The following is a 24,119-nucleotide window of genomic DNA, read 5'->3' on the forward strand; positions in this document are numbered from 1 at the left end:
CTCAAGAACGGGAAACTGGGCCCAACTCTTTGGATACTGTTAACTGAAAAACAAGATTCAGGCCATCCTCACTCCCATCCATGCCACTCTGTGAAATGCAGGCCTCAGCTATACGTACTGGAACTAAATGGGTAAATCTCAGGGCCAGCCGAAGACCTATTCTTCTGTTAGGGAAGCAGGGGTCAGGACAGAGCCCTTTTGGAGAATCACCAACTGAGAAAGAAATGTCAGAGCTTCAGGAAAAGGGAAAGAAAGTAAATGCATGAGTCCCCAAGGGGCCCACTGGAGCCTCGGGCATTAAGCCAAGCTCCACCCCCACCCATGCAGCACCAGGAGCCACTTGGGACAAGGGTGGAGACTCTCTGAAAAGTTCAAGTCAAGACAGAGGCCTGCCATGGCCCACGTTGCACAAGACCATCTTGCTGTCCAAATCTGAAGGGTCAAGGGCTGGTTCCCGTTCCTCATTCCCCAATGGCCTGTCCACCCTTCCGGAGACCCGGTGAACAGAGAGGGACCCGGAAGCTTACCCTTCGATATCTGAAACATCTTTGGTCTCAAACTGGCCAGTGGCAAGGAGCCCTGGGCTGAGCTTCCCCCCGAAAAGCAGCTCTTCCTTGGCCATCTTCACCAGGATAAGCCTCACCAGTTCTCCCATGTACATCCCACTGATCATCTTCTCGAATCTGCAGGGATACAGACCAGACAATAAAGAACAGTCCTGGCTGTCAGTGAACTCACAACTTCCCCGCGGACGTGGAGGCAACATGCACGCAAGGCAAGCTGGTGCACAACAGAGTGCTAACTTGGGTGGCATTGCTGGGAATAAGATGTGCAGAGAGGAGACAGCTCAGGGGAGGCTGTAGGGTGTGGGCGTCTGCTCCATCTCTGCAGGCAGGCTGGGCTTCAACTGTGGAGGGAAAGGGCATATGGAACATTGTGGAACAGCCTGGATTTTAGGGAAAGTAAGTTACATGTAGGGTAGTGACTTTTAAATTTTTTTCTCTAGCAAGGAAATACTTTTTTAAAATGAAACCTTTTGAGGAGCCTCAATATTTATATACAAGAGAAGAAGGCCAATCTGATCCAATTAGTGGCATGGGCCCAGCAACATCTCACACTGCCCTCCCCTTGGAAGGTCATTTGTGGATTTCTAGGAAAGAGGGTGAAAAGAACCCCGGGGCTGGGGGTGGGGTAATGGGCAGGATTAGAAGGGCAGGCTGGGACAGATGCGGAGAAGAAGCTCTAAACGTCAGATTGCCGTGGGAATCTGGGAGTGCGACACCTTGGAAGTTTCTGAGCAGGCAGGTGACGAGATAAAGGCATGTTCTATAAAGGCAGAGGGCTGCCCCCAAGCTGAGAGCAATCAGCTGATTTATTTTTTCAACACTAGGTGATGCTGTTTTCTTTGGAAGCCAGTCTTTCTGGCTCAAATGGTGTGATAGGAGAAACCGAACCTTCACCATTGTTTGCAGTTATTTGCAGCCAGAAGGCCCTTTCTGGGTATCTAAGCATCTGGGGTCTAGAGAGGAGGTCCCCCAGGGCCAGCGGACACTACCTAGGCTGGGCTTCAGCGAAGAAACCCAGAGCGAGGCGGGGGGGGGGGGGGGGGGGGGGGGGGGCGGTTTACGGGATTATGACGTCAACTGGTACAATCTACAAGACAGGAAAGCCAGGCCCTCAGGAAGTGACTCACCCGAGACCCAGGGCCAGGTATGGTGGAACTGGAGCTCAGGGCAGAGCTGGCAAAATTGCCTGAACAGAGGGTGCATGTAAATTGTTCAAGCACCAGCACAGGTACACTGTGTGGGAGGCTGCCTGGCTTTATCTTTAAGCAACTCATGTCGGCCTCTCCACCTTCTCCAAAATAGCTAGTTCGACGGCAGACAGCGGACAGGTCCAGTGGGGCTCTGAAGTGTGGGTGACTTATAAAAGCTTTTATTCCAGTTTTTTTTTTAATTCAAAATTTGTTTCAGTCAACATTTAGGAAAATATTTAGAAATACATCAAGAGTGGGAAAAAGTTCCTCCTGGGGCCTAGTAATGACTTCTGGGCTACCATGGCTGACACTTTGTAGTCGATATCCTCCCAGCCTTTGATTTGTCTCAGGCTGAGCCAGTGGTGTGTTGCCAAGGCCGGGCTGGCAATTCTGTCATCGGACACTTTGAAGGGCATACAGCTCCTCTGAATGGCTTGGGTGTGCCTCATTCTTGGAGGCAGACATTGATTGAGTGACTTTTCAGTCCATAAATTCTCATCAGCCATGGCAGACACAGCCAGTGCGTTCCTATGAAAGTTACAAGTGGACTCATGCTTCAATATGTGGGAGAAGCCTGTGACTTAAATAACCATGCCTTGAGAAAGCAAGGACTCTCCCTGTACAGAAAAAGACAGCCCATTGCTAAGCTGGCTTATAGAGTCGGGTTTTCCTCTCTGAACAGAGATCTATGCCAGAAGCTTTCCTGCAACAGTCATAGCAACAAGAAGACCAGAGGGGGCCTGAATTGCTCAAAACATTTTGTAATTGCCTTCAGAGCTTAGAGCAATCCCTGTTTCAATATCTTTCATAGGGACATTGGGTCAATGTTGGTGTAATAATGACAGTGAAATAATGTTTTGTAACCGTCAAAAGTACCTAAAAACCGAGTTTAGCCAGGCTGGAGAATATAACATTCAAGGTGCAAAACATTGGAGACCCTCGTGGTCCTGGGCCACAGGTCCAGGGAAGTGGCCAAGGAGGCTCCTAAACCAGCTTTTCCAGAGGCCCCGGGTCTGCCTACAGCCGGCTCCAGCTCAGCTCGCAGGCAGCTCTACCAGAGGTCAGAGTCGGGGCCTCAGCCAGTGTGCAGGAGGCAAGTGTCATAAGCCTCATCCCCTGAGCAGTGGCAGGGGTGGGACCTACGAAGACAGCTTTCAGGGACCCTAAGCTTGGCCATGTCAAGATGACTCTTCTGTGTCTCACAAACTGTTTCTATGGACAGCTTACACATTGAAGGTGGAAGAAAGAGCAGGGCCAACACTCAGGAAATGACGTTCTAAAATGATGCCTCTGAAGGACAAAGCCAAATTACCTATAATCTGGTTTGTCCACTTGTTTATTCGTTTTCAGAGCCCTCTCAGCAATTTATAGTCATGATGCATGTGATGAGCACACCACCCCCATAACCAACCTTTCGGGTATATAACACTATAACGCAAAAGTGAGAACCACCCCCCAGCTCTGGTCAACCCCCAGCTCAGCTCCTGAGTCCACCCCCACGAGCCCACCGCACAAAGGCTTGCTGCTCACAGTTGTTTCCCGGGGTTCAGGGAGCCCATGTCGATCTCCTGATCAAACTCAGTGCGGAAGTCATCGAGTATGCCATCGTCCCCGAAGGCCCCCCACTCCATGTTGATACACATCCGCCCCTCGTCGCCCTCCACCATGTCAATGTGGCGCATCTCTTCCATGTAGCAGGCGTTGCTGCCCGTGCCTGGCCAAAACAAGGGACTGCTCAACACCCACCTGCACCAACCAGCCTCTCCCCAGCCCCCATCTCCCTCTTACTCCAGCATCCTGAGACCAGCTAGAGAGGCTGGGATTGCTCAGTGCAGGCTCCTGGAGTATCCCAACATGATCCAATCCACAACCCCCAACCTGTAAGTTCTGGCTCAGCCCTCCAAAGTGACTGTACCATCATCTTCTAATATGAAGTACAAAGAATTATCCAGGCCAGGGAGCCCTCCTCCCTTTCCAGCCCACATACCCCATCCATTAGCCAGCACCAGCCCCCCACACCCAGTGTTCACTCACCTACAATGAGACCAATCTCGCAATTCTGGTCATCATAACCACAGGTCATCATGGTCCCAACTGTGTCGTTCACCACGGCCACGATATCAATATCAAAGTCCTGCAGGGATAAAAGTGGGGCTCTGATCTTCACCATCACACAAAGGTTATGATTGTGAAGGTGGAGAGAAAGAGCAGCAAGACCCACAGCTCAGGTACATTAGGGCTGCCCCCTTACTAATCCTACTTGGAGCCAAAGAAGGTTAGAGCTAGGAATTGGGTCCAGATCCAGTCTGACAGCAGTGACTCACTCCCCACCCTGCCTGTCCTCTCCATGGAGGCCACCAGCCCTGCAATCTAGTTTATAGACATCACTGCATTCACAAGAGCCCATCTTGTCATCGCTGTCCCCTTCTGCTTCTCTTTCTTCTTTTCTTTTTCTCTCCCTCTTTCCCTATAACTCCTATGACCAGACCTTTATCTTGTACTCTCTCTACCCTATTCCATCCTGATGCCAACATCATCCCAACCTTCTTACTTGAAAATGATAATCAAGTCTTCTTCAGGTTAGAGACTGAAGGGTTTTTCTTATACCAAGGCTAAGATTATTTATCCATTATGCTAATCTGAAGACCCAAGAGGCACCTGCTTATTATGTAAGATTATCAGTGTGGCAAACATTTCACAGTAAATGGATGCCAAGTCAGTATGAAGCATGCCTTAAACTTAGCTGTATGTCAATTATATCTCAATAAAACTAGAAAAAAATTTAATATTATTGGGTATACCTAGCAGGGAAGGAAAAGAAAATCTCTCCTTAAGAACTACAAAAAGGTTCTCATGCTGATTTGAAGACAGACTGGGAAAGATTTCAGCGTAGACCCTAAAGAATGTAAAGAGCCTCCAGACCCCACCTCCCTTCTCCCCATCCCTGCCTCCCCTACTCACCCCTCTCCTCTGGATGGCCTTCCGGATCAGAGTAACCACGTCTTTCCCTTCTACACCACTGGACTTGAACCCCTTGGTCCAGGAGACCAGGAAACTCTGAAAAAATGACCAAGGAATGAACACTGATTCCTCACAAAATCCAGACCACACTACTCAAACAACCATTAGTAAGTGGAGACCTCTGCCACGGAGCTAAGCTAAACTCCAACCGTGCTTAAATATTCATACTGCTTCCTGATTAGCCTAGGAAAGAGAAATTGGGACCCATTCGAAGCCCCAGAAAGAAGATTAAATGAATGATTCCTTCATGATCTACTGCCCCCAAGAAGTGGAAAGAACAGGCTTTAGAAATGCCAAAATAAGAGACTCTCATCATTAACTCCCCAGACATCTTTCTTCCAAGGAGCTTTATCATGATAACGCTACATCAAAGGAGTTCCTAATTTCCCATTCCTGGTTCCCTACAAGGGATGAGGATAATGTACAACATATGGGGGGTTGCATATTGTCCTTTGAGGGATGAGTGATAAAGACCCTCCCCCCACTTCTGATACTTCTTCACCATCCCCCCACACCTACGCACACCCATCCACCCACAAGGACAGAACTCTCAATACTCCAGCCTCATTCATATAACCATCAGAGCTGCCTCTAAAACCACAGAAGCAGCTGGCTCAAAGTTCATCCCGGACCTCCCAGCCCTAAGAATGAACAACAAAAGTGTCTATAAAGACCTCATCTTACCTCATCTAGTTTTGTTTGGACGCAGGGGAATGAGAAAGTAAAACCCAAGGGGAGCTTCTTGTCTTTGATTTGTAGCTTATCCATGAAGTTAGCCAGGCATTCTGCAATGTGGTCAAACAGCTAAGAGCACACAACACAAGAAGATGAGTGAGGAGGGAGAAGAGCATGGAAATTAAGAACATACCTAGACTTTAAGCTCAGAAAGGAACTAGCTGAACGTGTACAAGATGTGTATCCCCTCTGAAGTCTTAATTTGCTCATCTATAAAATGGGGGTGAAAACTATACCTGCCCTCAGAGTTACCAAAAGGATTAAATGAGTCAATACATAGAAGGGCTTAACACCAACTAGTTAGTGCTTATTAAATACTATCTTCCACCAAACCACTTATCCAAACCACTGTCAAAACCCTGTGAGAGGCAGGGGAAATCATAGGTAAAGCTGATCAGAAAGTCATCACATATCCTGGGAACAGAACATCCCTTGGTGGCTCTGTCAGAACCCCCCTTGACATGGGTGCACAGCTGACTGTCTTGCCGGGGCGGGGCAGCCCATCTCACTGCCAAGAAGTATTCTAGCATCCCTGTCTCTTGTGATTAGGGAGGGAATGGGACATTCTCTGTTAGCATTCTATGAATGAACTTAACAAAAATAAGTAACTCTTATATTTTTCTTCCATTCTGGAAAAGTCATTTCCCAGGAACATTTCAAAGAAGTTACCTTTGTTTTCTAACTTCAAAATGAAACACCAAGTGAATCCATGAAGAGCACTGAAGAATAAATAGGGTTTTGTGGATGGGCAGCCTTACAACTATGACCATGCCAAGCAGGACCCACAGCTCCTAAGAAAAAGCTGTATTTACAATTATCCAGGTTTTCAATCAGTCCCAAGGCCCACAGGCCCATGGCTTCCTTCTTTCCCACTCAGCATTCCCAAAGAGAGGCAGTGACCCCCTCCAGATGTTTACAAGCTGAGGCCAGGGGCATTCTGGTACAAAAAGTAAGCAGAGGCCAAAGAGACCAAGTAGATGCCAAGAGCCAGGTTGACCAGATGGCAAAATTTAAAAGCCAAGGGGGGTAGATGAGAATATACCTTTTCCTCTCCGGACAGAAGCAAGGAAGATTCCACTAAACCAGGGGTTCCCAGGGGTTGCTGGTCCTGGACCAGCAACATCACCACCATCATGTTATAAATGTAAATTCTAGGGTCCAAACCCAAACCTGCTGAATCAGAAACTGTAGGGGTGGGGCCCTCCAGGTGATCCTGAAGCACTGCTTTGAGAACCACTGCACTAACAAAAAGTATTTGCATTTACAAAGGAACTGAAAGGCTGGGGGTGGCAGAGTAGGCTGACAGGCCCACTGGCTCCCCAGACGTCTGCTGTATGCTTCCTGGGAGCAATCCAGGAAGACAAGGCCACCCCCATCTAGAAGGGGGCCAGCTCTAACAACTTCCTGCATTGATCCTGTCCCAGTCTGGTCACATGCAAAATTAACCTCAGCTGATGCTGAAACCCTCAATCTCCAAAACAAAACATTCTCAAGAGCAAAGACTAGGCAACGACAAGGCTCTGTTGCAAAGAGGATCACCAACACATAAGTGCCAACTACCATGAGAAGAAGCCAAGTATTTTAATATGTACATAAGGTTTCTAGATAGATACTCAACAAGTTCTGTTCTTCGGTTGGGAAGCTGACCAGAGACAAAATTTACAGTATGACCAAATTCCCAGCAACTTCTTCCTGGTAGTCTAGTCAAAATGATGTTCAGTAAAAATAGTCTTTATCCAAAAAAGGGAAGTTGCAGAAGCTGTGTAAAGAGAGAAGGCCAATCATCAGAGATGAAGGAAGGGGGAGCTTAGGAAGGGGGAAAAGCAAAACGGTTTCCCTCATCCAGCCCCGATCCACCGCTCCCTTTCCAATTGTGCCGCCAACAAGAAGAGGCAGTGAAGGGGTACTCACTTATACAGTAGCCACTGGCCATCTGTGGTTATCTTAATCACTTGGAATCTTAAAAAATGTAACAGTCACTTCCTCAATCACACGAGCCATATTTCAAGTGTTCAATGCCACTGGTAGGTAGCTAGCAGCTAACATATTTGGAAGGGGCAGATACATTGGGAAAAGTTCTACTGGACAGTGCTCAGGAGAACCTACGCCTCTTTAAAAGCAGGGAAGAGGTGACCATCTGCTCCCTTAATTGGAAGACTATCTCCTCTTCTATTAGCTGATGATCTAAGGATAAGATACTGGGAGAAAGAGCTAACACCTTCCTGCCATAAAAAGGCTCAAAGGGCACCATTTCATGAGGTTAGAAAAGGATTCCTTTTCCTTATTGGTCTGAGACTGCTCACTCCCCTTCCCACAAGATACACTTTAAACATCTAAATAGGCTGCTATTACAATCTGTAATTCACTGCTCAAGTGGAAGTTCGTGTGCTAGAAGACAGATTTTATCCAGGGATCCATACTGCCCAAGTTCACAGATCTTCAGAAATCTTTGCAAGCTTAGGGCTTGGTGATTTGGTCTTGATCTTAACTAAATTTTATGTTTAAAATCCATTTTTTTTCCTCCAATTAAAAGATTGACACCTATGATCCAAAAGAAAAGGAAAATATAGGGAAAAAGTAATTCCACCACTAAAAGAGCCACTATAGGGGCACCTGGGTGGTTCGGTCGGTTGAGCATCTGCCTTCAGCTCAGGTCAGGATCTCCGGGTCCTGGGATCAAGCCCCATGTCAGGCTCCCTGCTCAGCACAGAGTCTGCTTCTCCCTCTCCCTCTGCCCCTCCACCCCACTCATGCTCACTCTCTCTCTCAATAAGTAAATAAAATCTTTAAAAAAAAAAAAAATCTTTAAAAGGGCTACTGTGAATTTCCTTCCAGTCTTTTGACCAATTGCTTTCTGCTTTTAAGCACAGTATTCTTTCCCTTCCTTAGGGTGAAATAAACACCTATACTTTCTTCTAGTTTTCTTTATGTTTCATTTCTATATAGCAATTTTCCATTTATTCAAAACTTGTAAAATATCACAATAGCTTTATAGTTTCTTCCAAGTGGGTCTCACTTTTTTTTTTTTAATTTGGACTAACACATTGTTTATGTATACTGGAGCTATGTGACCACCCCCATAGAGCTAAAATCCCACAGTCTCAGGGACTTCACCTCCCTTGTTCAACCCCAGCATGAAAACAAGGAAAGCAGGCTTACCCTCAGAGCTGTCCCCAGGGACAAATAAAGACTCTAATGGCAGTCTCTCCCCCACATGTTCTCCTCTTGGTCTGAAATTCCCTTTTGAAGAGGGGGCCCAGTATGGTGAGAAGAACAGTGCACCAGGAGTAAGAAGGCTCCACCCTTCTAAACCCTAAGGCCTAAAAGGTGACCACTTTGGCACGGCATCTTACTGGATTTCATGTCCTCTATTCGCTCTTTTATTGAGTACATGCTGGAGAGAAAATCAGCAAGGCTAGCCAGCACACAAGCTGGGAATCATCCCTACAGAAGTGCCATCATCCAGGAAAGTCTTCAGTGATTCCAACCCATGGACGGATAAGCAGCTGAAGAAGGAACCGGAAGAACATCCCAAGGAAGGTTTTTGCAGAGCAGCCGAAAGGGGAGACCAGTCTCCCTGGACACCCAAGAGCAGAGAATCATGCCAGACCGGTGGCTGTCACCCACCAACTGGCCAGATACTTCTGGAGTGGTGGCAGGAAGAGTCCCCTCTGTAGGAGGGCTCTGCTGGGGGAACTCTTGAGAGAGCGAGAGCCCCCGAAGGGCCTGCGCCACAGGACTTCATGTGTGTAGGGGCACAGTGCCTTCGGGGAGGGCCTACTACTCTGGAAGCAGGGGCAGGGAGTTGGGATCCGGGACCACCGTGTTGCCTAATTCCAGGACGTACCACTCACATGGACCACATCACACAGCCTACCTAGTGGACGGAGACCCAGGGAATTGTGCAAACACATCAATCTGGCTTCGTGTTGTGACTCTGACCCTTCCCACCCCTATGATCTAAGGCCAAGTCACTCAGTCTTTGAAAACCCAATTCGACATCTATAAAGTGAGATAACAGAGGCACTCAGCCTCATAGGGCCAGTGTGACGATAAAAAGAAGAAATGCAGGCAAAAAGCCTTTGCTCAGCCTTTCACACAACAGGTCATCGTGTGTCAGCACCTCCTGAGGGTCACTCATCCACTTCAACACGTTATTACTTTCTGCGTGTTCTGGTGGTCCAGCTGTGCGGTAAGCCCGGGAGGGGACAGGCCGGGAATCTTTGATTCCCAGCAAGAGTCACTGCCCCACGCACAGGAGAAGCTCAATACATGTTTGGAGATTACCACAGTGCAATTCCCTCCTTTCTCCTTTTTTCCTGGCTATTACAGACAGGATTCTTACTTGGATTTCATATTTCTTCTCTATCCACTCCTTTTATTGTCTAGATGCTCTATTGGCCACAGACATATGGGGATGACTAAGCAGGATTCAGGGCAATGTGGAAGCACACGGTGCCAGATCCCCAAAGCTGGATTTTGATGTTTTCTCAATAAGCTTCCACCCCTGTGAGCAATGCCTCTTCTGTTTTAGATAGGCAAGAAGAGAAAGAGCAAATAACCACAAAGCTAAAGGGCCAAGTTCCATCTTCCTACGATGCTATGGTAACAAGTGTGAGACAGAGGGCTGCAGAACGACCACAGCCCCAGGCGGAAATATCAGACCACAACCGTGTGTTCTGACCTGCCGTTTGATGGCACCACTAAATTGCTATATAGAAATGAAACATAAAGAAAGGTGTCCAGCAGGGTGGGTCCGCCCTCCCGACAGCAGGCTTTCGTCACTAATCAGCCTGTGCAAGCAGACCTCCAAAGACACGGCAAACCAAAACACCACCCGCTGCGGCCCATCCAGACCCTGGGGTCTCACACACATGCTCCCCGCTCTCTGGTCCGTGTGCACCTCTCCTGATGGAGGTGCCTCACTCAACCTCCAGGCATAGAAAGGGATCACCAGGCAGGGAGAGGACAGAAAATCTGAGCCTCAGTCAGGGTCTCCCCGCTCCAGACCAGAGAAAGGGCCGCATCTGCGCCTGTGGGGCCCAGAGCCCCAGTGGCCACTCTGAGGAGGGTCCTACCTGGGTGCCACTGCCTCTCATGAGGTCCTCGGGGATGGCATAGATCTGGTTCTCCATCTCGACCTTCTGGAGCCCATTGTCTGTTACTCTTACTCGAAGCACACGGAAGTTTGTCCCTCCGAGGTCCAGAGCCAGGAACTCTCCATGTTCTGCAGAGACAAGGGACTGCTATGAGTTCAGGAAAGAGAAGATCCTCCCAGAGGCCAAGACTTAAAACCCATGAGTCCCTCCATAAACACCAGTCACCTCCCAGTGATGGGGTGGCCGGTGTTTCTTACTTTTTACCACAGACATTTATGTATGGTCTGATTCTGTTTCTTCATGCTGAGCACTTTTATATTACTTTTAGAATTCACACAAACAATGACACAGTCCTACACCCAATTATGAAGTGCCCGCCCCCTCACAAGAGCTAAGAATTTCAGGGCTTTCAGCCAAGTCCCCATCAAGCTCAAGGGGCCCTTCAGGCCCTATCCCAGGAGTCCACACCTCAATTTTGTTCTTCATGCCCCCAGGGACACCCAGCGCATGGCTATAGGCCTGTGGGCCCCTGGGCTTTCAGCCAAATAGTGGTCCCCATACAGAATTTACTTTTTAATAATGTCTGCATACAATGATGGCAATGTCTTGTGGCAGGATAAGAGGGTCATGTGATGAAGTGAACGAGGTCCAAATAGCTATAAATTAAGAGGCCTAGCAAACCAGCCAATCAGGTGCCCCCCAAAAAGATCCCAGGCTTATTATAATGTGAGAGAATGCTGACCCAAAGGTATCCACTCAGCTGTTCCACTCAGACAGGCCCCAGAGCTGGGGTAGAGGGGGGACAGGGAGAGTCCACAAACACAAGGGGGTGAAGATCTTCAGGTGTCACCAGGAAGGCACTGTCCCTTCTCCCCAGGAAACAAGCAGTGTAGACAAGAAACATCCAGCTTCTAGACAATACAGCTGGCTGCAGGGACATGCTCCATTGTATGGCATGGAATAGAAGTGCTGAAGAGGCACAGGGGCCAGGCCAGGGCTGGGGGCTGGCGGGGCTGGCAAGAGCTCGGGGAGGTGGACTCACCCTCTCAGCAGTCTTCCCCTACCAGCAAAGCTCCACCAGTTTTCCACGGCCCTGCCCACAATGTCTCGGAAGGATACGGTGTTATTTCCTGGGGAATTCACTTACTGGCACGTTCGTCAGCACTCAGCCCGTTTCCCACTGGGTGACCGGCCACTGAAGCTAAGGTGGCATGGACCAGCGGGGCAGGGAAACGCTCTGACCGAATGAGCCAACAAGGGTCCATTCTGCGCCCAGGCCCTCTGAGCAGCAGTAGCTGTTTGGCCCTGAGAAAAGCTACTTGCGCCCAGCTCCCTGAGGGCACTACCCACAGCCTCTACAGTCCGAAGGGGCAACTTGGGGGAGAGGGCTGTCGTCCAGCCAAGATTCTGTGGGACTTGCCTCCACACACCGTGGTCTGGTGGTGGTGACATACACAGCCTGGCTCTGGAGCCCACGTGACCTTTGTCAGATATCTGGCCACATTTTGGCCGTGGCCAGTTCCTGAGGCTCAGCCGCCTCACCTCTGAAATGGGAACATCATTAACTCAGGTGGTTGTTGTGAGGTGAAAAACTAGATAATGTGCCTCAACTACCCAACACAGTGCCAAGAACTTAGGACACACTCCGTAAGTACTAGAAACGATCCATCCAGGCACCCACTCATGGCCCAGTCCCCACACTGGAGTCCTCTGGGCTCAGAGTTAGGGCCGCCTCTCAGACTGAAAAGCAAAATCACCCTCACCAGCGGGGACTGAAGGAACCTGTCCAAGAAAAGTCATTGGCATCTGCCCCCGTGACTTCAGTGTTCTTTCTCAAGGGCGCTAATTCCCTGTCCCCTCCCTGACATCTGGAGAGCCTCCCAACCCCACTAGCTACAGGTGCTCGATAGTTGGAGTAACCTCAACCCCACGGGGCATGCCTCGGCCCTTCTCGTGGCCATGGGCAACTTTTCCAGGCACTCCAGTTCTGAGCCTCTCCTGGTAGTGGGAACCCAGCCAGACCGCAGGAAAAGCTATGTGGTGGTTGTCATGGGGGATGAAAAGGAAAATCAAAGACGAACTGCCTGCCTCAGCACTCTGCAGCCTAGGACACACGCAATGCGCTGAATCGGCGACCACAGGGGTCATGATTCAAGGCCAGCCCGGTCTCCGTTCCCGGGAAGGAATATCATCCCTTGCTTTCTTTTCAGACTCCACCGGAACAGACATTTCTCTCGGCATCCCTCCTGCCCGGCACCCCCATCTGCAAACACACAAGATCACAATTACCACAGCCTAGGACTGGATGCTTTCCAGGGTCTAGTATCTCTGGGGCAGGCCCAGCACCATGACTCCTAGAGCTAAATCCTAAGGTGACCCTCCATGGGACAGTGGACAGACCCTTCTCCTGGTGCCCAGCTCCACATCGTGCATGAGAGGCCCCTGTAGAGCAGGGGTGAAGAGCTGGGCCTTCAGTGATGGGCAAACAGGCTTTGATTTGAATTCCAGCTCAGCTGCTTCACTACCTATGTGGCCTCTGAACATGTCACCTCCCCTGTAGAACAGGGCCCATAATACTGACTTCTCCCAGGGGTCATGAAGCTGACACGAAATACAGAACATATTATGTGTGAATATGTAGGCTCATAGTAAGCCGTCAATAAACGCCTACTGTCCACTCTTTCCCCTTTGGTTGTTATGTAGTTCTTCTCAGACCCTCCAATCCCCACCTACACCTACTCGTTGTGCAAGTCCCACCTCTACTGTGAACCTTCCAGGACATTCCAGAAGCCCAGGGCAGACAGCGTGGGAGTGTGTGATGGGGCGTGAAGGAGCATCACATCTATGGGCCTGGGACTATCAAACTGGACTGGTGGGAGAAAGGCTCTGGGGCAGGAAAACGTGCTTACGGTAGGTTCCCTAAGGAAGTCCACAGCCATGTGACAGAGGACCCAGTAAGGTCCAGAGAGATCATTCTGCTGAATTATGGCTGCTATCTGAGGCAACATTTTAAGAAAACACCTCCTATTGCATTTGCTCATTGATGGTTCATTTGTTACAATGTTTGAGTACCAACCAATTTATAATATGAGACCATCAGATCAGAGGTAAGGTCTCTTTCATTGTTGAGTATGCTGTTATGTCTGGAACACAATTTAACTTTCTAAAAGTAGTAAAATATAAACATCAGATTCCTTAAAATGCTCAAACAATACAAAAGTGGGAAAAATTAAAAGCAAATCTCTCTTTTCTTCTCCACACACCAAAAGTAATCATTATTAATGTTTCTTGTGTGTCCTTAGGCACATTTATTTTATAAAGACAGCAGAGGCTCTTAACAGACACATCCAGAGAAAGGAGTTGGAATTGCTGGTTCCTAGGATGTATGCTTTTAATTTGGAAGACATTGCCTAAAAGTTCATGCCTAAAAGTTCTCAACGATTTCCCCACAAACCAACAGCTGAGTTTTGTTCTCACCAAGGTCTCATGTTATGTGGCAATTAATCTTTGCCAACCCCCTTGCTCAAAGTGGTATCTCATTTTTTAAACTGGGTTTCCTTCTATTGTGTAAGGTTACACATTTTGAATTGTTGACTGGCCTTTTGAATTCCTTGTTCTGTGAACTTCCTATTCACATCTTTTGCCTTTTTAAATAATACATTTAGGGACACCTGGGTGGTTCAGTCGGTTAAGCTTCTGCCTTCAGCTCAGCAGGGAGCCTGCTTCTCCCTCTGCCTCTGCCGCTCCCCCTGCTTGTGCTCTGACAGATAAATAAAATCTTTTTTAAAAAAACACACATTCATTACTTTAATTACCTAAAAGAGCTCTTTGCATATTAGAGAAAATAGTCTTATTGGTTATATATTTACTATCATTTTTTCCAGTTGAATGTCTGTCTTTTTACTTCGTGGTACTTTTGCCATGCAGAAACATTTAATTTTTATGTTGTCAAAATATTTATGGTTTCTGGATTTTATGTTGTATCTGTACAAATTCTAAAGATTACATGAGTTTGCCACCTTTCCTAACTCTCCCCAATTCCTCCTGAATGTGGCCACCACCACTGCTAAAATGAAGGAAGCAAAGTTTCAAAGTGTAATGGAAAGACCAAATTCATCTATTTTCTTTTTTGTTGTTGTTGTTTAAGGCCCCACCCCCACCCGCCTCTCCCTTGGGGAAGGCACCCCACTAAGGGCACCCAGCTACTCACTGCACGGCCGCCATTTCGGGGTAAACTGGCCCAGATGGGCGGGCCCCTCCCTGCATAAAATTCAGCTGTGGAGAATGCAGGCATCGATCCCACTAGCTCTCACATGCTAAGCAAGAGCTCTACCATTTGAGCTAATTCCCCAGCTCCCATTTTCTAGATTTTTTAATGGGACTTTTTTTGGAAAACGAAGCCCAAAACCCTGTCTTCATCTCTCTCGTCCCTGGGACAGAGTTCCGACTTCATCACTGGCATCTGGATTACTGTGGTAATAAAACAATGGAAAGAGGCAGGTGTGGGGAGGTTTAGTTTTTGAGGGCCCAACACGTAGGTGTTTTTATTGGAAGAAAAGCATTTGTTAAGTGATGGTCACTTTGTTCATAAGCATTATCTCATCAATCTTCAGCAACCGTATGGGGCATCATAATACCAATTTTCCAGATGAAAAAATCCAAGACTCAGGTCAAGTAATTGAAACCAAGATTCAAATTCAGGTCTGGTTCTCCAGCAAAGTTTTCTACTGTGATGAGCAAGGAGGCTCCTCATGGGAAAGTTATAAATCCTCAAATAAGGAATTCTTCATTAACAATGCCAAGAGCATAAAGCGCAGAGGTCACCAGCAGGCTCCAAGCTGGCCTGGGTGGCAGAGGAAGTGACACTGTGGTTTAGAAGTTCAGTCATCTGGTTTAAGGTCACACAGGGGTAAATGACTGCTGGGTTTGAACCAAGTACATCTGACCCCAAAGCCCATGCCTATCCCACAGCACCACGCCCATGTCTCTTGTTCCTGGAAGCTAAGGAGGGCCTGGCACAGAATCTAGAATGAGGCAAATAAGGCATAAAGTGGTGAAAAAGAAAGCAAAGACGCCCTAATCTTTATCAGTAACTGCAGTCCGTCCCTCCCTCCCCCAGGCCTACTGGATGGCCAAGCGCTCTGAGACATGAGTGGGTGGTGGCAGACACACATCCACTGGATGGAGGTGACATGCCCTCCTCCCCCAGGAGCCCAGGACCTTTAAAGCTTGTTGATAGTCTTTTTTGGTAGCCACGAATCGCTGCCATCTCCCACAATCACATGGAACCTCTGTTCCCACCAAGCCCTCTCTGCCAAAGGTCCTCCTCATTAAAAGCATCCCCCCCCAAAACCAGACAAGAGAAGGGGTACCAACCCTCTTCTACAAGAAAGCAATGACTCAACCCAGCACTGCTGGCCCACAGTTAAGAGGAACAGGCAAGAGGTGCATTAGGTCATGCTACCTTCCATCAAATTGCCCAACAGTTAAGATCCAAGTTGTTCTGTCTGGTGGAGTGTGTTTGCTGACTCATTTCCCATCCTGGACTACCATTCTGCCCACTTTTGGTGAGGCTCTTATCAAATACATAAGGTCAGCAAGATAAAAGGGTTTCAATTGCTTCTGGGAATTCACCTGTCTCAGGGAAAGGCTGAGGAGGACTAGAATGGCATTAGACGGGCCGCCTGAACATGACAGTCACCATCAGTAATGGGTCTGAGCAGGCCGTAACTTCAGCATTGTTAATAACGCAGAAGTAAGTGGCCTGCACCTGGCAAGGTCCACGCAATTTTTGAGGAAGGAGAGGCAAGGGCCAGTTGGATTTTCTAGCAGGATCTATTTTCAATCATTAGGTACTTGCCACTAATTAAAATAGCTCACCACCTGTTCCTTCCATCCGGTACTTGGAGCTCAAAGAGTGACTTACAAACAGGTTGGGTCTGGTTTTGTGTGTTGAGGCAGCAGTGCCCTTCGTCAAAGGCAACTACTTTCAAAAGGGGCAGCGCCCTGCCTGTTCAAGGTTGGAGCCAGGGCCCGGCCCCCCCGCCCCAGAACTTTTTCAGAACAGGCTCTAGGAGCCTCTTTTTGAACAAGAGGCTTTTATTCAGCGTTCCCGGAGTTCTGGGGATCCTTGCAGGTGGCAAGGTCTGCTATTCTTGAGTTAAGGAAGGCCAGTTAAGGCACAACCTCACCTCCCACCTCCTCACTTCCAATTTTATATCTTTCCCTTACCGTTACTGTCTTAGATAATGGGGTTCTACATAAGATTTCATTCTGTTTAAAGTTGGGAATGGGGTCCACTACTAAAGAAAATGTTTTTTAAAAAAATCACTATTTTAAAGAGTCAAACACAGAATCTATTCTAGGACCTGCCAACAAAATATTTCGCATTCTGCAATCAGCTATTTCAACACTGAGCACCGAACATAGTACTAAGAGCTTCTCGGCTAACTGCTGCTGTATGCAAACCCAGTCCCTGACCAGACGGTGAGAAAGGGAGCACTTAGATGCACAGTGGCGAGCCCATGATAGAAGGAATGACTGGTTTTGCTCGGACAAGGAAGAGTTCTAGCCAGGTCTGAATGCTGGTATGAAGTTGCCAGACAGGGAGAAGGGGACATATATACGGGTATGGAGGTTCATGGCGTGTTCAGGAGTGGCTGCAACGTAGGGCTCCTACAACACGCTACCTGCATGTAGCAAATGTCCATGCCAAGGACTCTGGATTTTAAGCACAGGGTCAGCTTTGTTTTCAAGAGGGCTTTAGTAGCACTGTGGATGATGAGTCTAGTGCCAGGGGCGCTGGTGAGGAGAACGCTGCGAGATAGTCGGGCCAAGCAGTGACGAAGCCCTGGGCTCTAGGGCCATGTATGGTGGTCAGCCACCCCAGTTTGCCCAAGACCAACATGGGACTCTCAGTGCTTTAAAGTTAGAGAGTTCCAGGCACACCAGGATGGCTGGTCACCCCAGGGCCATGTTAGATCCAACCATAAGGACATCACCGCTCATCACCTAATGCCAGAGGCATGGAGCCTCGAACTTTGAGGTAGGTCAAAGACACATACCCTACTATCCCATCCAGTTCCTAAGTGGCCCTTTAATAATTCAGTGCCCCCAAAGGGACTAGCTCCTGCCTGCCCTGCCACAACAGGGACATTTCCAGGGGCCCCAGATGACTGCACCGAACATTCCAGTCTTCCTCCCCAGAGTAGCTCTGGGTTGGAGACCTTGTTTATCCTTTAGTTTTCCAATGCGTGCTAGCTAGCACACTGCAAGAGACTGCTCTAAGATTGTATGGCATGGACTCCAAATAAGAGGACTCAAAAGAGAAATCTGCAGGTCCTGGATAGGTAATCCAGCAAAACTACCTTTGGCAGACACAGGCTTTGAGGCACGTATTTCCCGTGTACTTGGGATCGCTCGCCACCGCCACGTCTGGTGGCCTCTTTTTAAGCTCCAAGATCCCAGCTACTCCATTAGAATACAATGCTGGTCTCCACTCAGTAGCTCAGAAATAAAGTAACTCCATGTCATTAAAGGTATCAAATCACAGTTAATGCTAGTATCTAATACAGTCAAGGAACGGGGTAATCGGATCTTCTACGACGTTGGCCTTCTAATCATTTTAAGCAATAGGATGCCAAATGCCAAAATATAAAACTAGAGAAAAACAGAGCTGCTCCCACTGAAAGAAGGGGGCTGGAGCACAATTAACACATTGTTAAGTGCCCCCAAAGCTCCCAGAACACCATCGGAAAGCACCATCCCAGTGTTTTGATACTCAAGAAGTGTTTAAGCTCAAAATATGTGCCAATCACAGAAGTGTTTACATTCGCTCCACAGATGTGAAACCACTCTTCAGAGGATTAAAACATGTTTCAATCCATTGGGTGTGTTCAGATTTTCAGGCAGGCCTACCGGGAGTTCAAATCCTGTTTCAGTATGAATTGGCCGTACCATTTCAGGTAAGTTACTAGAAATGTCCAGTTTCATCATCTGTTAAAAGGGAATAGTAATGACCTCTCTAGCCAGCACCTCCCCTCCACTCCCCACGGCTCGGGGACACAAACACGAGTGTTCACGCGCACGCACACACACACACACACACACACACAGTGTCCCGCCAAGATTCAATGCAATGAATGTGTAAGGTGTTTGGCACAATGCCGGGTACATGTAAATGTTTAATAAACTCTAGCTACTACTATAAGGAAGCCACTTATCAATACAATCTTTGGTTTATACTGTCGGTGTCATATAAATCCACTAACTTGCTTGTGTGCTGGTTATTGATCTATCTCCACTGCACGCCTGTTAACAGATAGAATGCTGAGCAACCAAAATAAGGGCTCCTTTTGGGTTTTACTAGCCTCTGCGCAACCCTAGCAGCCCAGTCTCTCTTTACATTGTGTGCTTACATGATATGACTGGGTACCATTCTGTAATCATTTGATCTGTGTAAAGCCTTATCTCCCCCAGGACAATTTTCATTCTTCCAAGGTGGGGCACAAGGCATTTTTAAGCATACTGCTTCCCCACAGAGGACCAGCCTTGGTGGGGACTCTGTGGAACCAAACCGAAGAGACAGGCCTGAGTTACTAGCCAAAGAATGAATGCACTGTGCTAACAGGGGGCAGAGGGGCTGAGCGGGTGGCAGAGAAACCCAAAATGCACCTTTCGTGGTATGGCTAAGCACCCAGGCATTGACAGCCAGCAGGTGGGCTTAAAATCAAGCACTTCCATTGGCTCACCATGTGACTTCGGGCAAGATGCCTAATCAAACAAATCTAGTTTTTCTATAAAATGGGGTTCAGAGTGCCTACCACTGGGTCACTGTCAGAATTAATGACATTGCTCAAAGACAGTGCTCAGCACGGCAGTTGGCATTTAATAAACCTACAGTTTGTCATTATCACCATCATCATCATCATCATCATCATCATCATCATCATCCCCTGCTCTCTTGGGAGTTCAGCCTGCCTAGATGGTAGAGATATACTCACCTGTGAAAATAATCCACAATTCAAGAGAAGTGGGGAAGTATCAAATGATCAATACAGCAAAGCCTTCAACTCACTGGGCCTTACAATAGGCATCTTTATATCTAAACAATCTTGTTGAGATAAAGACACCACAAAGATACTTTATTTGTAAAGTGGAAATTGCAACTGGAATATTAGTAGATTCTCAGTTGGGTTGTACTTGAGCTTCTTATTTTAATGGTACCAGGCAAACCCCTATCTGTGATATATTTAAAAGGTGATAATCCAATTTGCTCTAGAAACTTTCGTTCAGCAACACGAGTGGATGTAAATTACGAATGTTATAGCCATGGAGTTAGGACTCCCTCTGCTTAAATCCTTAAACTTTTCAACTCTTCACCTCTGCCATTCACTGGCCTTGTGTGACCTTGGCAATCACCCACTTCCTTTGGCCTCAGCTGCCTTACTTTTACACTGGAAGGTCTCAAAGAGTTTGGGGGGGGGGGCGCGCCTAGGTGGCTCAGTCATTAAGCGTCTGCCTTCGGCTCAGGTCATAACCCCTGGGTCCTGGGATCGAGCCCCGCATCGGGCTCCCTGCTCAGCAGGAAGCCTGCTTCTCCCTCTCCCACTCTCCCTGCTTGTGTTCCTGCTCTCACTATCTCTCTCTCTGTCAAATAAATAAATAAAATCTTTAAAAAAAAAAAAAGTTTGCGTGGGGAAAAAGCAGATTATTTATGTAAATCGCCTAGCATAGACATCGTGGGTGCTCATTAAATAGTGCCAATTATTCCTGCGTTTACTCTTCGGATAGAACTGTTCTGTCCTCTGAGAGCCGGATGGGTCCCTGTGACATATGTGGTAGGCCCGCTGATGGGGCTGCGGCTGGAGCGGGCACCACGATCAGACACACAGCCATGCCTTAGGGCAGGGCTGCCTACGGAGAGGTCAGAGAAGGAGGGGTTCCTGGCAGATAGAAACAAATGCTTTCTTTATTCAACTCTGCACCGCAAAAACCCAGACGAAGGTAGAGGAAGGGTACAGACAAAAATATCGGTGAGGATAAGGGGCAAGCGGCACTCTCACACTGTTGGTGGGAGTGTAAAATATAAAACGGAATGGTTCAATCACTTTGGAAAAAAGTCTGGCAGTTTCTTATAATAAAATACACACCAAACTTTATGACCTAGAAATTCCACTCCTAGTTTTTACCCAAGAAAATGAATGCATGAGTCCATGAAGAGGCTTGTGCAAAAATGTCTAAAGCAGCTTTAGTCCTAATGGGTGAAAACTGGAAACAGCCCAGGTGTCCATCAATATGCACCTCATATAGGCTTCCAAACATACCATGAAATCAGCAACCAAAAGGAGCGAACTACCGATATACACAACCTGGATAAAGCTCACAGTATAATGGATAGATGAAGCCTTGCATAAAGAGTAAATACCCTATGACTAGATTTGCGGAACGTTGTTCAACAGGCAAAACTCATACACATGGAAAATTTAAAAGTGATTGCTTCTGGCGGTCAGGGATTGCCTGGGAAGGGGCACAAGGGAACTTTCTGGGCTGGAGGTAATGCGTTCTCTCTTGATGGGGGTTGTATTAAATATATACACTGTATTAAAACTGTATGTTATTTGTCAACTCATCGGATGATACTTATAATTTGTCATCTCACTGTATGTCAATTTTATATTAAAAAGAAAACAAATATTGAAATCTAGTTAGTAATGTGCATACTGAAATTTTGGGGTTGAAATAAACTGATTTCTGTAATTTACTTTGCAAATGCATCAAATAAAACAAGATGCACTGATGGGTAGAAGGATGGAGGAGTGTGGTAAAGCAAATTTAGTAACATATCAATGTAGAAGAATCTGGATAGTCTGTATGTGGATGTCCGTTATACAATTCTTTCAACTTTTTGAAACTGAGGGGGTGGGGGAGGCAGAGAAAGGGAGAAGATTTTTTTTATATACCCCGAATGACAGCCATCTGATATGCTTAATGGTATATTTTTTAAGATGTTATTTATTTGAGGGGGGGAGAGCAACAGAGCACCAGCAGGTGGGGGAGAGGGAGAAGCAGACTCCCCGCCGAGCAAGGAGCCCGACGCAGGGCTCGATCCCAGGACCCTGAGATCACCACCCGAGCCAAAGGCAGACGCTCAACTGACGGAGCCAGGCAGGCACCCCAGCCGTCTGAAATTCTTGGCCCATCTACATATATTTCATTTTTATCTGTGCCGACTACATTTCTGTGCACAGATGGTCCACACAATCTATGAAGTGTGGCTATTTTAGAATCAGCGGCCATGGGCTCTGTGTCCACTGACATTCCCTTCCTGCTCACAGACTGCAAACCAAGATTTGAAGGTTCATTTTCCTTGAGTGTAATGGAGGCCTCCGTCATAAATGGACGGCCTGAAGCTTCCTGAAGTCCCTCCCACACTTTCTACCAGGATTTTCATTACCATTAGACAGCTGGAACCCATCGAAACAAGAGTTGGAACCTGGTCCTCGCTCCAAAACGCAGGGCCTCTGGGGATGGGGATGAACCCTCACAGCCACTCCCTCCAAAAGGAAGGACCTGGAAGGCTTACTCGTCCTCTCTCAGTGAACTTGGTGCTGGCCGTGGCTCTTGCCGAGGTGACTTGTGGTTATCACAGGACTGTGTTTACAGAACACATGAGAAGGGCACATATTTGCTCTTCCCTTAATTCTTGGGCCTCCAGCCCCTTAATGGTTCCTCTTTTTACAAATGAGGAAACTGAGGATCAGGGTGTACATGAACTGCTCCTAAGCACACAGTTTGAATTCAACCCCATTTAACCTAGCATTCTGATCCTCACCCCTCCCGACACTGCCCTGAAACCACCTCCCATCCCCACCAAGAAGAAGCCGATTTTACAAATGCCCATCTAGGACAAAACTGGGTGAGGAGCTTTTAAGGCAGCAGCGTTCACAGGGCAAGCTGGAAAAAAACTCAGTGGCTCTTGACCAGCAGCTTCTGAAAATGAACAGACAGCAATATATCTGACTGAACCACATGCAAGAATAGACATTGGTCCCTGAAACTTGTTTCAGCTGTATATAAATATTTATACATGGGTGTTTCTTGGTGTAAGCATGCAGTCCAGAAAAGTTAGAAAGCCACTGATTTAAAGATTAAGTCACTCTATATCAGAGATTTAGATCCGAGATTTAATTTCCCAGATTCAAGAAGAAATGCTGGAAAGGAATGGGCTGAGGAAGGTACTCGTGGAAAAGGCATCACTTGAGCAAAGACCCCTAGCCTTCTGTGGGAGAGACACATAACCCCCAGTAGCAGCAAAGAACCCAGGCTAACAACTAACAAAATATAAAATTGAAAGCCTTGATATTGACCATTTTAAATTACATCCCCTCATACTCCCCTCCCCAAGTTCAGTTTCCTTTCTTAATTTTCCAAGAGCAATTCCTATCATTCATCTTGGATATATATTCCAGTTTAGATCCTAATAAATTTTACGATGTGTGTATGCCCATAAGCAATGCACAGCATTGTTTGAGTGATTTTAAGTTACATCCAGCTACTAGGAGGTACCAGTCCTTCCCCAATGTTTCACACATTGTTTTTAAGATGTATCCATATTAATATACACACATTCATGTAACACGCTGCATAGTATCCCTCCACAGGGATAGTCCATAAACGGTTTCCAATATTCTGTCATTATAAGCAACAATGTTATGAACATTCTTGAACAGGCCTCCTTGGTTCATAAGGGAATCTGCTCTAGTTACAATATAGCCCGAGGTAGTATTACTGAGTTGCCATATACGTATACCTTCCACTTTACTAGTCATTGCCAACCTCATGTACCAGGAAAACCACTACTAATAGTTCAGTGTGTGTCCTTGAGACTTTATATACCTGTAGCTACATATATATACATGAGTTTACAGCGTATGAATGTAGGTAAATCTATCTCGTGCTTTATAATGGGTTGCAGAGGACCGTTTTCTGCATGAATTGACCGGTGCCCAACTGATGGACATTAAGGACTATGCCTCCATCACAGTATTTCAAAGAATTTTTTTTGTGCATAAATAAGCAGCACACTGGTTCTAGTACACATGCAGAACAGATTGGGACTCCCAGACCCACCTCTTCATTGTACAAAGGAGAACACACTGCATCCCAGAGAGCTAGGGTGAGTTGCTGGCCCAAGGACCCCAGCAACGGAGAAATGAAGGGGCTGAGGGCTGGGGTTCCTACACTTGGGGCACTTGCTCTGCTTAAGGGAATAAAGCATTCCAGTACACATTATTCCTTTCACATACCATCCCCAGTTACCCTCTAGGATTTGACATTATAAAGAGGTACTCTGTGTATCACCAACGTCATGCAAAATCTCCCTGTGTCTGTGTGCAAAGGAGATCAAGCAAAAAGTCTTGCCCCAGACCCCTCTGCCCCAGAAGGCTGCAGGAGTGGGCCTCCGGCTCCCACCTCAGTCCAGGCAACTCACATTCACAGAGGCTAAG

At 47.3% G+C, this 24,119-nt stretch overlaps 1 protein-coding gene across 4 annotated transcripts in view; it reads right to left on the reverse strand.

Moving 5' to 3' along the window:
* The window catches only part of HK2 (hexokinase 2), a 63,116-nt gene that overhangs the window by 16,971 nt on the left and 22,026 nt on the right, over window positions 1–24,119 (reverse strand). For all 4 annotated transcript variants that reach the window (XM_045884690.3, XM_064572272.1, XM_064572273.1 and 1 more), the window contains 6 exons: window positions 10,591–10,739; window positions 5,462–5,581; window positions 4,718–4,813; window positions 3,791–3,890; window positions 3,287–3,470; window positions 528–683 (listed from right to left, as the gene is read on the reverse strand). In XM_045884690.3, coding sequence (XP_045740646.1) covers window positions 528–683; window positions 3,287–3,470; window positions 3,791–3,890; window positions 4,718–4,813; window positions 5,462–5,581; window positions 10,591–10,739 — 805 coding nt within the window. The remainder of the gene's footprint in view (window positions 1–527; window positions 684–3,286; window positions 3,471–3,790; window positions 3,891–4,717; window positions 4,814–5,461; window positions 5,582–10,590; window positions 10,740–24,119) is intronic.

This window comes from Mirounga angustirostris, unplaced genomic scaffold (genome assembly GCF_029215605.1).
Source record: "Mirounga angustirostris isolate CCGP_5_RB_7025 unplaced genomic scaffold, mMirAng1.0.hap1 SCAF_10, whole genome shotgun sequence".
NCBI lineage: Eukaryota > Metazoa > Chordata > Mammalia > Carnivora > Phocidae > Mirounga > Mirounga angustirostris.